The following is a 17,924-nucleotide window of genomic DNA, read 5'->3' as shown; positions in this document are numbered from 1 at the left end:
AAAGGAATACAACTGAACTGAACTGAGAAAAGGAATTCAACTGACTGAACTGAGAAAAGGAATACAACTGAACTGAGAAAAGGAATACAACTGACTGAACTGAGAAAAGGAATACAACTGACTGAACTGAGAAAAGGAATACAACTGAACTGAGAAAAGGAATACAACTGACTGAACTGAGAAAAGGAATACAACTGAACTGAACTGAGAAAAGGAATACAACTGAACTGAACTGAGAAAAGAAATTCAACTGACTGAACTGAGAAAAGGAATACAACTGACTGAACTGAGAAAAGGAATAAAACTGAACTGAGAAAAGGAATACAACTGACTGAACTGAGAAAAGGAATACAACTGACTGAACTGAGAAAAGGAATACATCTGAACTGAGAAAAGGAATACAACTGACTGAACTGAGAAAAGGAATACAACTGACTGAACTGAGAAAAGGAATACATCTGAACTGAGAAAAGGAATACAACTGACTGAACTGAGAAAAGGAATACAACTGACTGAACTGAGAAAAGGAATACAACTGAACTGAGAAAAGGAATACAACTGACTGAACTGAGAAAAGGAATACAACTGACTGAACTGAGAAAAGGAATACATCTGAACTGAGAAAAGGAATACAACTGACTGAACTGAGAAAAGGAATACAACTGAACTGAACTGAGAAAAGGAATACAACTGAACTGAACTGAGAAAAGGAATTCAACTGACTGAACTGAGAAAAGGAATACAACTGACTGAACTGAGAAAATGAATACAACTGACTGAACTGAGAAAAGGAATACAACTGAACTGAGAAAAGGAATACAACTGAATGAACTGAGAAAAGGAATACAACTGAACTGAACTGAGAAAAGGAATTCAACTGACTGAACTGAGAAAAGGAATACAACTGAACTGAGAAAAGGAATACAACTGACTGAACTGAGAAAAGGAATACAACTGACTGAACTGAGAAAAGGAATACAACTGAACTGAGAAAAGGAATACAACTGACTGAACTGAGAAAAGGAATACAACTGAACTGAACTGAGAAAAGGAATACAACTGAACTGAACTGAGAAAAGGAATTCAACTGACTGAACTGAGAAAAGGAATACAACTGAACTGAGAGAAGGAATACAACTGACTGAACTGAGAAAAGGAATACAACTGAACTGAGAAAAGGAATACAACTGACTGAACTGAGAAAAGGAATACAACTGACTGAACTGAGAAAAGGAATACATCTGAACTGAGAAAAGGAATACAACTGACTGAACTGAGAAAAGGAATACAACTGAACTGAACTGAGAAAAGGAATACAACTGAACTGAACTGAGAAAAGGAATTCAACTGACTGAACTGAGAAAAGGAATACAACTGAACTGAGAAAAGGAATACAACTGACTGAACTGAGAAAAGGAATACAACTGACTGAACTGAGAAAAGGAATACAACTGAACTGAGAAAAGGAATACAACTGACTGAACTGAGAAAAGGAATACAACTGAACTGAACTGAGAAAAGGAATACAACTGAACTGAACTGAGAAAAGGAATTCAACTGACTGAACTGAGAAAAGGAATACAACTGAACTGAGAGAAGGAATACAACTGACTGAACTGAGAAAAGGAATACAACTGAACTGAGAAAAGGAATACAACTGACTGAACTGAGAAAAGGAATACAACTGACTGAACTGAGAAAAGGAATACATCTGAACTGAGAAAAGGAATACAACTGACTGAACTGAGAAAAGGAATACAACTGAACTGAACTGAGAAAAGGAATACAACTGAACTGAACTGAGAAAAGGAATTCAACTGACTGAACTGAGAAAAGGAATACAACTGACTGAACTGAGAAAATGAATACAACTGACTGAACTGAGAAAAGGAATACAACTGAACTGAGAAAAGGAATACAACTGAATGAACTGAGAAAAGGAATACAACTGAACTGAACTGAGAAAAGGAATTCAACTGACTGAACTGAGAAAAGGAATACAACTGAACTGAGAAAAGGAATACAACTGACTGAACTGAGAAAAGGAATACAACTGACTGAACTGAGAAAAGGAATACAACTGAACTGAGAAAAGGAATACAACTGACTGAACTGAGAAAAGGAATACAACTGAACTGAACTGAGAAAAGGAATACAACTGAACTGAACTGAGAAAAGGAATTCAACTGACTGAACTGAGAAAAGGAATACAACTGAACTGAGAGAAGGAATACAACTGACTGAACTGAGAAAAGGAATACAACTGACTGAACTGAGAAAAGGAATACAACTGAACTGAACTGAGAAAAGGAATTGAACTGACTGAACTGAGAAAAGGAATACAACTGACTGAACTGAGAAAAGGAATACAACTGACTGAACTGAGAAAAGGAATTCAACTGACTGAACTGAGAAAAGGAACACAACTGAATGAACTGAGCAAAGAAATTCAACTGACTGAACTGAGAAAAGGAATACAACTGACTGAACTGAGAAAAGGAATACAACTGAATGAACTGAGAAAAGGAATACAACTGACTGAACTGAGAAAAGGAATACAACTGAACTGAGAAAAGGAATACAACTGAATGAACTGAGAAAAGGAATACAACTGAACTGAACTGAGAAAAGGAATTCAACTGACTGAACTGAGAAAAGGAATACAACTGAACTGAGAAAAGGAATACAACTGACTGAACTGAGAAAAGGAATACAACTGACTGAACTGAGAAAAGGAATACAACTGAACTGAGAAAAGGAATACAACTGACTGAACTGAGAAAAGGAATACAACTGAACTGAACTGAGAAAAGGAATACAACTGAACTGAGAAAAGGAATTCAACTGACTGAACTGAGAAAAGGAATACAACTGAACTGAAAAAAGGAATACAACTGACTGAACTGAGAAAAGGAATACAACTGACTGAACTGAGAAAAGGAATACAACTGACTGAACTGAGAAAAGGAATACAACTGAACTGAACTGAGAAAAGGAATACAACTGAACTGAACTGAGAAAAGGAATTCAACTGACTGAACTGAGAAAAGGAATACAACTGACTGAACTGAGAAAAGGAATACAACTGAATGAACTGAGAAAAGGAATACAACTGAACTGAACTGAGAAAAGGAATACAACTGACTGAACTGAGAAAAGGAATTCAACTGACTGAACTGAGAAAAGGAATACAACTGAATGAACTGAGCAAAGGAATTCAACTGACTGAACTGAGAAAAGGAATACAACTGAATGAACTGAGCAAAGGAATTCAACTGACTGAACTGAGAAAAGGAATACAACTGACTGAACTGAGAAAAGGAATACAACTGAATGAACTGAGAAAAGGAATACAACTGTTGTACGTCAATTGTACGTCGCCCCATGGACCTCCCGGTCGCGGCCGGCTGTGACAGAACCTGGGTTCGAACCTAGAATCTCTGGTGGAACAACATCGCCTTAGAACACTGCGCCACCCGGGAGGAATCACTTGATATCTTAAGTTAAATTGACAGTATATCACTAGATATCTTAAGTTAAATTGACAGTATATCACTAGATATCTTAAGTTAAATTGACAGTATATCACTAGATATCTTAAGTTAAATTGACAGTATATCACTAGATATCTTAAGTTAAATTGACAGTATATCACTAGATATCTTAAGTTAAATTGACAGTATATCACTAGATATCTTAAGTTAAATTGACAGTATATCTCTTCATATCTTAAGTTAAGTTGCCAGTATATCACTAGATATCTTAAGTTAAGTTGCCAGTATATCACTAGATATCTTAAGTTAAATTGACAGTATATCTCTTCATATCTTAAATTAAGTTAAATTGACAGTATATCACTAGATATCTTAAGTTAAATTGACAGTGTATCACTAGATATCTTAAGTTAAATTGACAGTATATCACTAGATATCTTAAGTTAAATTGACAGTATATCACTAGATATCTTAAGTTAAATTGACAGTATATCACTAGATATCTTAAGCTAAATTGACAGTATATCACTAGATATCTTAAGTTAAATTGACAGTATATCACTAGATATCTTAAGTTAAATTGACAGTATATCACTAGATATCTTAAGCTAAATTGACAGTATATCACTTCATATCTTAAGTTAAATTGACAGTATATCACTAGATATCTTAAGCTAAATTGACAGTATATCTCTTCATATCTTAAGTTAAGTTGCCAGTATATCTCTTCATATCTTAAGTTAAGTTGACAGTATATCACTAGATATCTTAAGTTAAGTTGACAGTATATCACTAGATATCTTAAGTTAAGTTGCCAGTATATCTCTTCATATCTTAAGTTAAATTGACAGTATATCTCTTCATATCTTAAGTTAAGTTGACAGTATATCTCTTCATATCTTAAGTTAAGTTGCCAGTATATCACTTCATATCTTAAGTTAAATTGACAGTATATCACTTCATATCTTAAGTTAAATTGACAGTATATCTCTTCATATCTTAAGTTAAGTTGACAGTATATCACTAGATATCTTAAGTTAAATTGACAGTATATCACTTAATATCTTAAGTTAAATTGACAGTATATCACTTCATATCTTAAGTTAAATTGACAGTATATCACTAGATATCTTAAGTTAAGTTGCCAGTATATCACTTCATATCTTAAGTTAAATTGACAGTATATCACTAGATATCTTAAGTTAAGTTGACAGTATATCTCTTCATATCTTAAGTTAAATTGACAGTATATCTCTTCATATCTTAAGTTAAGTTGACAGTATATCACTAGATATCTTAAGTTAAATTGACAGTATATCACTTCATATCTTAAGTTAAATTGACAGTATATCACTAGATATCTTAAGTTAAGTTGACAGTATATCTCTTTATATCTTAAGTTAAATTGACAGTATATCTCTTCATATCTTAAGTTAAGTTGCCAGTATATCACTTCATATATTAAGTTAACAGTGTATCACTTGCATATCACCTCATAGTACTGCATATGACTTGTACATGACTTCTGATAGAATATAAATAATAGGTGAACTATATAAGAAGTCTGCTAACACATTGCCAACACTGCACAGCTCGAGCAGTGATTTCTCTGTTCTCTCACACTCAGCAAGGCACAGGTGGCATCCCAAATGGCTCCCTATTCCCTACAGGCTCTGGTCAAAAGTAGTGCATTTGTAAGGAATATGGTGCCATTTGGGACACACACAGAGAGTGTTTCTGGGGCATGACATCACCGCACTCCCAACATTACTATCACTCTCGGTTATGCAATATTTCTTTAAGAGAAGTAGTTTATTTTTTCCGCTCCAATCACCAATGAAAAAAAGGGAGGACATTTAAGCCTAGTTTATACATGGTGCTAACATGCGTCCCTTGTCCTGATCTTGTCTACATTCTGACTGTGCCTATGTTAGTCTTGTGTCCACATATTAGTCTTTCAGAATAATATTTATTTATTTTAAGACACATTGATGCCATAAGTTAATGGTGCCACCTCTCAATGATTTTAGAAGGCGGGATAATGATGATTTAAATGTTTCCACTGTCCGGATCTGTCTACACTTTTAAGATATCCAGACACAATCTGTGCCTGACTACCTTCTGAGGTGGTCAGGAAGATCTGATCACAATCAGATCACAATGTGTCTTTTAATCGTCTACAGCTGTCTGAAAATGTAGGCACAATCAGAATGTGGACAGGATCAAGACAAAGGATGCATGTTACTGTAGAACCAGGTATAAACAGGGCTTTAGAGAGTGCCACTGCCAGCAATGAGGTCATGTAGCTGTCTGTGCCAGTTCTACCAGCCAACCACACAGACACGGTCTATCTCTTTCTGTCTGACAGACACACTCTCTTTTCCCCCTCTTTCCTCTCTTTCTTTCTCTCTCACAGACACTCTTGCTCTCTCTTTTCTCTCTCTCTCTCTCTCTCTCTCTCTCTCTCTCTCTCTCTCTCTCTCTCTCTCTCTCTCTCTCTCTCTCTTTCCTCTTACTCTCTCTTTCCTCTCACTCTCTTTTTCTCTCTCTCTCTTTCTCCCTCTCTCTCTCTCTCTCTCTCTCTCTCTCTCTCTCTCTCAGACTCTTTCTTCTCTCTCTCTCTCTCTCTCTCAGACTCTTTCTTCTCTCTCTCTCTCTCTCTCTGACACTTTCCTCTCTCTCTCTCTCTATCTCTCTCTCACACACACACACACATGCACACACTCGATAGTGACAGTGTAGGAGTAAAGGAGTTCTGTCTAGTACATAGAAACCCTGTAACACTGTGAACTCTATGATTCTGTCACAGTTCTGTACCGGTACATTACAGGTTGATATTTGGCTGATCACCCTGAAAGCATGCCGTACTGCACTCTACCTCATGTGACAGAGTCAAACAGATATTCATCACTGCTCCCACACATAGAACGTGTTTGTAGTGCCCCACTTTTGACCAGGGCTCATAGTGCTCTCACTATGCTGTACATTGAGTAAGGTGCCACTTGGAGCATACATACTCTCAACTCTCTTTCCCTCGCTGAAGGCTTCACTATTTAACTAGAACAGAGCTAACTGTAGAACAGAGCCAACCATACAATGACTAAGTCACAAGTCTTCGTTGTCTAATCTGCTGAGCCATTGGACTAGCACAGCAACAGAACACTATTCTGTATATTTGAAGTCATTCAAGTCATTTTTCCATGATTCCAAGACAAGCGAAATTCCTCAATTCAAAACAGGTATAGATCCGAGTCCATAGAGAGAGCTGCTAGTCAGAGGAGAGTAGAGTAGGCTACAGCACAAAGACCAACCAACCCCGGGCTGTGGGTCAGATGTTAACCACAGACCTATGTAGCTCAGAAAAATGATCCCATGTGGTCCCCAAGCACAGGGTGAGCACATGAGGTTATTTCCTGTGTGTGTGAGCATGTGTGTGTGTGTGTGTGTGTGTGTGTGTGTGTGTGTGTGTGTGTGTGTGTGTGTGTGTGTGTGTGTGTGTGTGTGTGTGTGTGTGTGTGTGTGTGTGTGTGTGTGTGTGTGTGTGTGTGTGTGTGTGTGTGTGTGTGTGTGTGTGTGTGTGTGTGTGTTGTGCGTGTGTGTGGCTGGGGTGTGTCTTGGAGAATCTGATGCTTGATAAAATTGCAGAAGTGTTTAGTGTGTGTGTGTTTAAGGCATAATACAGGATTTCACTTGGAGCAAATTGTCCATGATAGCCTTTAAAAACAAAGAAAAGGTGAACTAGTGAAGAAAGGTCAAGTAAAATGGAGAGAGAAAGAGTATGTGAGAGAGAGAGAACTTTTGAGTGAATTAGAGGGATAAAGGGATAGAGGGATAAAGGGAGAACATGTAAAGTGTGATTTTCTCTGGTCGGGACTAGTGTGTGTAAAGGTGTAGAGTTACACTGCCGTTCCTCTCTCTTTCAGCCTGGGAGGAATGAGATTAGCCAGAGGGTGAATGGGGCCCCAGAGAGAGGGAGAGAGGGAGAGAGGGAGAGAGGGAGAGAGAGAGAGAGAGAGAGAGAGAGAGAGAGAGAGAGAGAGAGAGAGAGAGAGAGAGAGAGAGAGAGAGAAAGAGAGAGAGAGAGAGAGAGAGAGAGAGAGAGAGAGAGAGAGAGAGAGAGAGAGAGAAAGAGAGAGAGAGAGAGAGAGAGAGAGAGAGAGAGAGAGAGAGAGAGAGAGAGAGAGAGAGAGAGAGAGAGAGAGAAAGAAAGAAAGAAAGAAAGAAAGAAAGAAAGAAAGAAAGAAAGAAAGAAAGAAAGAAAGAAAGAAAGAAAGAAAGAGTGAGAGTGAGAGTGAGAGAGAGAATGGGGCCCCACAGCGAGAGATAAACCCGATTTTGATAAACTCCCATATCTACTGGGTGAAACACCACAGTGTGACATCACAGCAGCAAGATGTGTGACCAGTTGCCACAAGAAAAGGGCAACCAGTGAAGATGTTTATTTCTGTTTATTTATTTTCCCGTTTGTACTTTAACTATTTGCACATAATATGACATTTGATGTCTTTATTCTTTTGGAACTTTTGTGAGTGTAATGTTTAATGTTCATTTTTATTGTTTATTTCACTTTTGTTTATTATCTACTTCACTTGCTTTGGCAATGTTAACATATGTTTCCCATGCCAATAAAGCCCTTAAATTGACATTGAAATTGAAATTGAATTGAATTGAGAGAGAGAGAGAGACAGATAGACAGAAGGTGAATGGGACCCTACAGAGAGAGAGAGAGAGAGAGAGAGAGAGAGAGAGAGAGAGAGAGAGAGAGAGAGAGAGAGAGAGAGAGAGAGAGAGAGAGAGAGAGAGAGAGAGAGAGAGAGAGAGAGAGAGAGAGAGACAGAGAGACAGAGAGACACAGAGACACAGAGACACAGAGACACAGAGACACAGAGACACAGAGACAGAGGGTGAATGGGTTCCCACAGAGAGAGAGAGAGAGAGAGACAGAGACAGAGACAGAGACAGAGACAGAGACAGAGACAGAGACAGACAGGGACAGACAGGGACAGAGGGCGAATGGGTTCCCACAGAGAGAGAGAGAGAGAGTGTGCATGGTTAGTAGCCTACATATTTTATTTGAAAGAAATAGAGTCTTTATAACAGCTCCTCTAATCTCTGTCACCATAGAGACCCATGTAGAAACATGAACATTATATGAATGTTCATGTATATGAATATGAATATATGAATGTACCCACCTTCATTGGTGGGTACCATGAAAAGGTATTCTGATTGGTCGGTACCTGAGGTGAAGAGCAGGAAGTGTTGTGGAGGGGACCTTGGACGCTCATCATACTGGATCCCATAGACATCTGTCTTTCCATCTGAGGAACAAAAACCAATTTATTTCTACACAATTCAACCTTGGAAACATCTATTGAAATATGTGCAGCCGGTAAATGCTCGCACGTTTCAATCAGATCCGAAGAAACAAGGAGGTAATTACAAGATAATAATGTTAAAGGGTGAAATGCGCACATCCATGAAAAACCTTTCTCAGGTTCTGGATCAAAGAGAAAAGCATCAATTAGAAACATGGTCGGCCCAAAGTTTGAGAAAGTGTGAGAAAAGAATAAAGTTTCAAACTCCAAACAGGGTTTTCTTCAATTATTAGATCATAACAATATAATATTAGGACGTGGTAATACCAATCTAACAAGCAATAGGTATTTCTCAAGCAAGGCTATAGGCCCGTTATGTAAAAGAAGGACAGTGTAAGTAAAGTTGTATGTACTCACAGACATGTGCTGGGCAGATGCTCCCTGCATGTCTGGGTCTGGCAGGGTGCCAGGCATGGAGGCAGCCAGGGGCTGTCTCTGTCTGTTGTTCCTCAGGTGCAGTAGGGAGGAGAGGGGCCCAGGGACTGGTCTGAGATCAGGAGAAATAGGAGACAGATATCAGTGAACCTCAGTAACAAGCTTCTACACTGGTCTCAGATCTGGGACCGAATAAAGAGAGACATGGGAGAGAGTGATAGACAGAGGGGATTATAGAGAGACTGAGAGGAGAAAGAGATTGAGAAGTAAAGGAAGAACCTTCAATAAGAGCTAAGAAAGAGATGGAAAGTATGGTGAGATAAAGCCATAGAAAGAGATGGAAAGTATGGTGAGATAAAGTCATAGAAAGAGATGGAAAGTATGGTGAGATAAAGCCATAGAAAGAGATGGAAAGCATGGTGAGATAAAGCCATAGAAAGAGATGGAAAGTATGGTGAGATAAAGTCATAGAAAGAGATGGAAAGTATGGTGAGATAAAGCCATAGAAAGAGATGGAAAGTATGGTGAGATAAAGTCATAGAAAGAGATGGAAAGTATGGTGAGATAAAGCCATAGAAAGAGATGGAAAGTATGGTGAGATAAAGTCATAGAACGAGATGGAAAGTATGGTGAGATAAAGCTATAGAAAGAGATGGAAAGCATGGTGAGATAAAGCCATAGAAAGAGATGGAAAGTATGGTGAGATAAAGCTATAGAAAGAGATGGAAAGCATGGTGAGATAAAGCTATAGAAAGAGATGGAAAGCATGGTGAGATAAAGCCATAGAAAGAGATGGAAAGTATGGTGAGATAAAGCTATAGAAAGAGATGGAAAGTATGGTGAGATAAAGCTATAGAAAGAGATGGAAAGCATGGTGAGATAAAGCTATAGAAAGAGATGGAAAGCATGGTGAGATAAAGCCATAGAAAGAGATGGAAAGTATGGTGAGATAAAGCCATAGAAAGAGATGGAAAGTATGGTGAGATAAAGCTATAGAAAGAGATGGAAAGTATGGTGAGATAAAGCCATAGAAAGAGATGGAAAGTATGGTGAGATAAAGTCATAGAAAGAGATGGGAAGTATGGTGAGATAAAGTCATAGAAAGAGATGGAAAGTATGGTGAGATAAAGCTATAGAAAGAGATGGAAAGCATGGTGAGATAAAGCCATAGAAAGAGATGGAAAGTATGGTGAGATAAAGCCATAGAAAGAGATGGAAAGTATGGTGAGATAAAGCTATAGAAAGAGATGGAAAGTATGGTGAGATAAAGCCATAGAAAGAGATGGAAAGTATGGTGAGATAAAGTCATAGAAAGAGATGGAAAGTATGGTGAGATAAAGCTATAGAAAGAGATGGAAAGCATGGTGAGATAAAGCCATAGAAAGAGATGGAAAGTATGGTGAGATAAAGAGATGGAAAGTATGGTGAGATAAAGTCATAGAAAGAGATGGAAAGTATGGTGAGATAAAGTCATAGAAAGAGATGGAAAGTATGGTGAGATAAAGTCATAGAAAGAGATGGAAAGTATGGTGAGATAAAGCCATAGAAAGAGATGGAAAGCATGGTGAGATAAAGCTATAGAAAGAGATGGAAAGCATGGTGAGATAAAGCCATAGAAAGAGATGGAAAGTATGGTGAGATAAAGCCATAGAAAGAGATGGAAAGTATGGTGAGATAAAGCTATAGAAAGAGATGGAAAGTATGGTGAGATAAAGCCATAGAAAGAGATGGAAAGTATGGTGAGATAAAGTCATAGAAAGAGATGGAAAGTATGGTGAGATAAAGTCATAGAAAGAGATGGAAAGTATGGTGAGATAAAGCTATAGAAAGAGATGGAAAGCATGGTGAGATAAAGCCATAGAAAGAGATGGAAAGTATGGTGAGATAAAGCCATAGAAAGAGATGGAAAGTATGGTGAGATAAAGCTATAGAAAGAGATGGAAAGTATGGTGAGATAAAGCCATAGAAAGAGATGGAAAGTATGGTGAGATAAAGTCATAGAAAGAGATGGAAAGTATGGTGAGATAAAGCTATAGAAAGAGATGGAAAGCATGGTGAGATAAAGCCATAGAAAGAGATGGAAAGTATGGTGAGATAAAGAGATGGAAAGTATGGTGAGATAAAGTCATAGAAAGAGATGGAAAGTATGGTGAGATAAAGTCATAGAAAGAGATGGAAAGTATGGTGAGATAAAGTCATAGAAAGAGATGGAAAGTATGGTGAGATAAAGCCATAGAAAGAGATGGAAAGTATGGTGAGATAAAGTCATAGAAAGAGATGGAAAGCATGGTGAGATAAAGTCATAGAAAGAGATGGAAAGTATGGTGAGATAAAGTCATAGAAAGAGATGGAAAGCATGGTGAGATAAAGCCATAGAAAGAGATGGAAAGTATGGTGAGATAAAGCTATAGAAAGAGATGGAAAGTATGGTGAGATAAAGTCATAGAATGAGAGATGGAGGTTCAATGAAAGAGTGAAAGAGTGACGTAGAGACAGAGAAAGATGGAAAGAAAAGAGAGGGGGAAAGAAAAGAGAGGAGGAAAGAAAAGAGAGGGGAAAGAAAAGAGAGGGGGAAAGAAAAGAGAGGAGGAAAGAAAAGAGAGGGGGAAAGAAAAGAGAGGGGGAAAGAAAAGAGAGGGGAAAGAAAAGAGAGGGGAAAAGAAAAGAGAGGGGAAAGAAAAGAGAGGGGGAAAGAAAAGAGAGAAGGAAAGAAAAGAGAGGGGAAAGAAAAGAGAGGGGGAAAGAAAAGAGAGGGGGAAAGAAAAGAGGGGGGGAAAGAAAAGAGAGGGGGAAAGAAAAGAGAGGGGAAAGAAAAGAGAGGGAAAAGAGAGGGGGAAAGAAAAGAGAGGGGAAAGAAAAGAGAGGGGGAAAGAAAAGAGAGGGGGAAAGAAAAGAGGGAGGAAAGAAAAGAGAGGGGAAAGAAAAGAGAGGGGGAAAGAAAAGAGAGGGGAACGAAAAGAGAGGGGAAAGAAAAAAGAGGGGGAAAGAAAAGAGAGGGGGAAAGAAAAGAGAGGGGGAAAGAAAAGAGAGGGGGAAAGAAAAGAGAGGGGAAAGAAAATAGAGGGGGAAAGTAATAGATTGAGGGTAAGGAGAGACATGCGCCACAGAAGGGGCCAGGTTGCGATGTGATGATGTAATGGTTTTGGCCCTCAGCCAATCAGACTGCGTGGGCCTCCCTCGCTACGCTGAAGTCATCATTGGTGATGTCACCACTGACTCTGTAGCAAGCAACGAATTAAACGTACCCCCAAAAAATGTAAAGGGACGCAAACCATACCACGCCTTCTAATGTAACCATAGTTACAGTTAACCACAGAACAGTTTTGACTGGGCTGAGCGGGAACTGTACTTCCCTACCTCTGAGGAAGTACAGTTCCCGCTCAGCCCAGTCAAAACTGTTCGCTGCTCTGGCACCCCAATGGTGGAACAAACTCCCTCACGACGCCAGGTCAGCGGAGTCAATCACCACCTTCCGGAGACACCTGAAACCCCACCTCTTTAAGGAATACCGAGGATAGGATAAAGTAATCCTTCTAACCCCCCCCCCTTAAAAGAGTTAGATGCACTATTGTAAAGTGGTTGTTCCACTGGATATCATAAGGTGAATGCACCAATTTGTAAGTCGCTCTGGATAAGAGCGTCTGCTAAATGACTTAAATGTAAATGTAAATGTAACCACAACAGTCCACCTGGGCCAACAGCCAGACACTCAGTCATCATGGAAACCAGTGGTAAACACAGGGAGAAACAGTCGGATCCCCAGAATCCAACACGGATCACATCATCACTACAGCGAGCTTGGCCTGAGCTACAGAGGAACACGTTGTCTGACTTCAACAGGCCATGTGACATGGTCCCTTCCTTCCTTACTCAATGTACTCTACTAGGCAGTACTATGCTGTAATCAATTGTACTGTACTATGCTGTAATCAACTGTACTGTACTATGCTGTAATGAACTGGACTGTACTACTCAACTGTACTGTACTAGTCAACTGTACAGTACTATGCTGTAATCAATTGTAGTGTACTATGCTGTAATCAACGGTAGTGTACTATGCTGTAATCAACTGTAGTGTACTATGCTGTAATCAACTGTAGTGTACTATGCTGTAATCAACTGTACTGTACTATGCTGTAATCAACTGGACTGTACTATGCTGTAATCAACTGGACTGTACTATGCTGTAATCAACTGTACTGTACTATGCTGTAATCAACTGTAGTGTACTATGCTGTAATCAACTGTACTGTACTATGCTGTAATCAACTGGACTGTACTATGCTGTAATCAACTGGACTGTACTATGCTGTAATCAACTGTACTGTACTATGCTGTAATCAACTGTACTGTACTATGCTGTAATCAACTGGACTGTACTATGCTGTAATCAACTGTAGTGTACTATGCTGTAATCAACTGGACTGTACTATGCTGTAATCAACTGGACTGTACTATGCTGTAATCAACTGTAGTGTACTATGCTGTAATCAACGGTAGTGTACTACTCAACTGTACTGTACTATGCTGTAATCAACTGTACTGTACTATGCTGTAATCAACTGGACTGTACTATGCTGTAATCAACTGGACTGTACTATGCTGTAATCAACTGGACTGTACTATGCTGTAATCAACTGGACTGTACTATGCTGTAATCAACTGTACTGTACTATGCTGTAATCAACTGTACTGTACTATGCTGTAATCAACTGGACTGTACTATGCTGTAATCAACTGTAGTGTACTATGCTGTAATCAACTGGACTGTACTATGCTGTAATCAACTGGACTGTACTATGCTGTAATCAACTGTACTGTACTATGCTGTAATCAACTGTACTGTACTATGCTGTAATCAACTGGACTGTACTATGCTGTAATCAACTGTAGTGTACTATGCTGTAATCAACTGGACTGTACTATGCTGTAATCAACTGGACTGTACTATGCTGTAATCAACTGGACTGTACTATGCTGTAATCAACTGGACTGTACTATGCTGTAATCAACTGTACTGTACTATGCTGTAATCAACTGTACTGTACTATGCTGTAATCAACTGGACTGTACTATGCTGTAATCAACTGTAGTGTACTATGCTGTAATCAACGGTAGTGTACTACTCAACTGTACTGTACTATGCTGTAATCAACTGTACTGTACTATGCTGTAATCAACTGTACTGTACTATGCTGTAATCAACTGGACTGTACTATGCTGTAATCAACTGTAGTGTACATACTGTAATCAACGGTAGTGTACTACTCAACTGTACTGTACTATGCTGTAATCAACTGTACTGTACTATGCTGTAATCAACTGTAGTGTACTATGCTGTAATCAACTGGACTGTACTATGCTGTAATCAACTGGACTGTACTATGCTGTAATCAACTGGACTGTACTATGCTGTAATCAACTGTACTGTACTATGCTGTAATCAACTGTACTGTACTATGCTGTAATCAACTGGACTGTACTATGCTGTAATCAACTGTACTGTACTATGCTGTAATCAACTGGACTGTACTATGCTGTAATCAACTGTACTGTACTATGCTGTAATCAACTGTACTGTACTATGCTGTAATCAACTGGACTGTACTATGCTGTAATCAACTGTAGTGTACTATGCTGTAATCAACTGTACTGTACTATGCTGTAATCAACTGTACTGTACTATGCTGTAATCAACTGGACTGTACTATGCTGTAATCAACTGGACTGTACTATGCTGTAATCAACTGTAGTGTACTATGCTGTAATCAACTGTACTGTACTATGCTGTAATCAACTGGACTGTACTATGCTGTAATCAACTGGACTGTACTATGCTGTAATCAACTGTGGTGTACTATGCTGTAATCAACTGTAGTGCACTTCTCAACTGTAGTGTACTATGCTGTAATCAACTGTAGTGTACTTCTCAACTGTAGTGTACTATGCTGTAATCAACTGTAGTGTACTATGCTGTAATCAACGGTAGTGTACTACTCAACTGTACTGTACTATGCTGTTATCAACTGTAGTGTACTATGCTGTAATCAACTGTAGTGTACTATGCTGTAATCAACTGTACTGTACTATGCTGTAATCAACTGTAGTGTACTATGCTGTTATCAACTGTAGTGTACTATGCTGTTATCAACTGTAGTGTACTATGCTGTAATCAACTGTAGTGTACTATGCTGTTATCAACTGTAGTGTACTATGCTGTTATCAACTGTAGTGTACTATGCTGTAATCAACTGTAGTGTACTATGCTGTAATCAACTGTACTGTACTATGCTGTAATCAACTGTCCTGTACTATGCTGTTATCAACTGTAGTGTACTATGCTGTAATCAACTGGACTGTACTATGCTGTAATCAACTGTAGTGTACTATGCTGTAATCAACTGTACTGTACTATGCTGTAATCAACTGTCCTGTACTATGCTGTTATCAACTGTCCTGTACTTTGCTGTTATCAACTGTAGTGTACTACTCAACTGTAGTGTACTATGCTGTAATCAACTGTCCTGTACTATGCTGTTATCAACTGTAGTGTACTACTCAACTGTACTGTACTATGCTGTTATCAACTGTAGTGTACTATGCTGTAATCAACTGTAGTGTACTACTCAACTGTACTGTACTATGCTGTACTGTACTATGTTGTGTTGTGCTGTAACCTACTCTAACTCCTCTGAAGAACTTCTGAAACTCTAGGGGTGTGTCCCAAATGACACCCTATTCCCTATATAGTGCACTATGTTTGACCCGAGTCCTGCATTCTTAGAAAAAAGGATTGCAAAAGGGTTATTCGGCTGTGCCCATAGGAGAACCCTTTTTGATGCTATCTAGAACCTAGAAGGCTTTAAAGAACTCTTGTTGGTTCTAGGTAGAACCCTTTTGGTTCCAAGTATAACCCTTTTTGGTTCCATGTAAAACCATTTTGGGTTCCATGTAGAACTCTTTGTGGAAACCCAAAACTGTTCTACCTGGAACCAACAAGAGTTCTTCAAAGCCTTTTAGGTTATAGATAGCACCTTTTTTTTCTAAATGTGTATGGGCCCAGACCAAAGGGAACAGACCTCTAGCAGCAGTGTCTACAGGATCTGAAACAGACCTCTAGCAGCAGTGTCTACAGGTTCTGAAACAGACCTCTAGCAGCAGTGTCTACAGGATCTGAAACAGACCTCTAGCAGCAGTGTCTACAGGATCTGAAACAGACCTCTAGTAGCAGTGTCTACAGGTTCTGAAACAGACCTCTAGCAGCAGTGTCTACAGGATCTGAAACAGACCTCTAGCAGCAGTGTCTACAGGATCTGAAACAGACCTCTAGCAGCAGTGTCTACAGGTTCTGAAACGTAGATTCTAAATTGATCAATGAATGTCACCGATTGGCCAGAGGAGTGACGGTAAGAGTTCATAAAGGTTTGTTATACGGTATCAATAACATACCATCTGTCCAGCACATGGAATGACTAGACAATTCAACTCTCTTCCTCACACACAACAGATACAACCAGATACAACACATAGCTACCTTTATCTCTAGTTAGTACATTTATAATTTTTATTTTATTTTTTATTGAACCTTTATTTAGTTAGTAACTGTATGTGTGACAGGTTTTAGAAAGCAGGACCAGATGTCAGGAGTTGAGAGGAAAGACAGAGCCATGCCTAATCTCCCTGTTCAGCCGTGTGATAACCACAGCCATGTTACCCACACCACCTTCCTCTCTCTCTAATTCATAAAGGCCTAATAAATGAGACTGTCTGGGGAATGACAGCCAGCTCCAGACAGAACAAGTTATGGTTACACAGCAGAGGGTAGAGAGGTACAGGGAGCGAGAGAGAGAGAGAGAGAGAGAGAGAGAGAGAGAGAGAGAGAGAGAGAGAGAGAGAGAGAGAGAGAGAGAGAGAGAGAGAGAGAGAGAGAGAGAGAGAGAGAGAGAGAGAGAGAGAGAGAGAGGAAGCAGGCGGCAGTAACATGATGAAGAGATGAGAGAGAAAATCTGTGTATTTGTGTCAATCTTTGTCTCTGTGTATTTACCCTGAGTGTGTGAGCATGGAGGGGGCCTGGCTGATGACTGAGTTGGACTGGGCAGAGGGCAGTGCTTGTTGGCCAGCCATGCTGCAGCTTAGACCCCTCATACCACCATGGGACGGTGGTTGGTGTTGGGAGTGGGGCTGTGCCTGGGGCTGATTGGCACATGATGATCCACTCTGAGGGAGATTCTGAGTCTAGATGACAGAGAAGAGGGAGAGGAGACCAGTTATAATATGTATTCTGTTTTTGTTGTTTGAATAAATACACACTTCTACATATCATTTTACATCTTGAAGTGTGTGGCATTGTGTGTGTTGTGGGTCTGTGGCATAGTGTGTGTGTGTGTGTGTGTGTGTGTGTGTGTGTGTGTGTGTGTGTGTGTGTGTGTGTGTGTGTGTGTGTGTGTGTGTGTGTGTGTGTGTGTGTGTGTGTGTGTGTGTGTGTGTGTGTGTGTGTGTGTGTGTGTGTGAGTGTGTGCGTGTGAGTGTGTGTGTGTGTGTGTGAGTGTGTGTGCGTGTGTGTTTGTTACCTGCTCAAACATCTAAACCAGTCTGTCTATCTGTCTATCTGACTCTTCCTCACACTCACCTGTCACTCAAATACTTCCCTGTCAGACAAAATCCTTACCTGCCAGAT

The 17,924-nt window shown here is 39.4% G+C and overlaps 1 protein-coding gene across 1 annotated transcript in view; it reads right to left on the bottom strand.

Moving 5' to 3' along the window:
* LOC139559223 (cyclic AMP-responsive element-binding protein 5-like) overlaps positions 1–17,924 on the bottom strand; it is a 34,058-nt gene that overhangs the window by 4,802 nt on the left and 11,332 nt on the right. The window contains exons 5-7 of the mRNA XM_071375016.1: positions 17,292–17,482; positions 9,230–9,359; positions 8,735–8,815 (exon numbers count right to left, since the gene is read on the bottom strand). Coding sequence (XP_071231117.1) covers positions 8,735–8,815; positions 9,230–9,359; positions 17,292–17,482 — 402 coding nt within the window. The remainder of the gene's footprint in view (positions 1–8,734; positions 8,816–9,229; positions 9,360–17,291; positions 17,483–17,924) is intronic.

This window comes from Salvelinus alpinus, chromosome 29, assembly GCF_045679555.1.
Source record: "Salvelinus alpinus chromosome 29, SLU_Salpinus.1, whole genome shotgun sequence".
NCBI lineage: Eukaryota > Metazoa > Chordata > Actinopteri > Salmoniformes > Salmonidae > Salvelinus > Salvelinus alpinus.
This window is presented reverse-complemented; position numbering and strand designations above follow the sequence as displayed.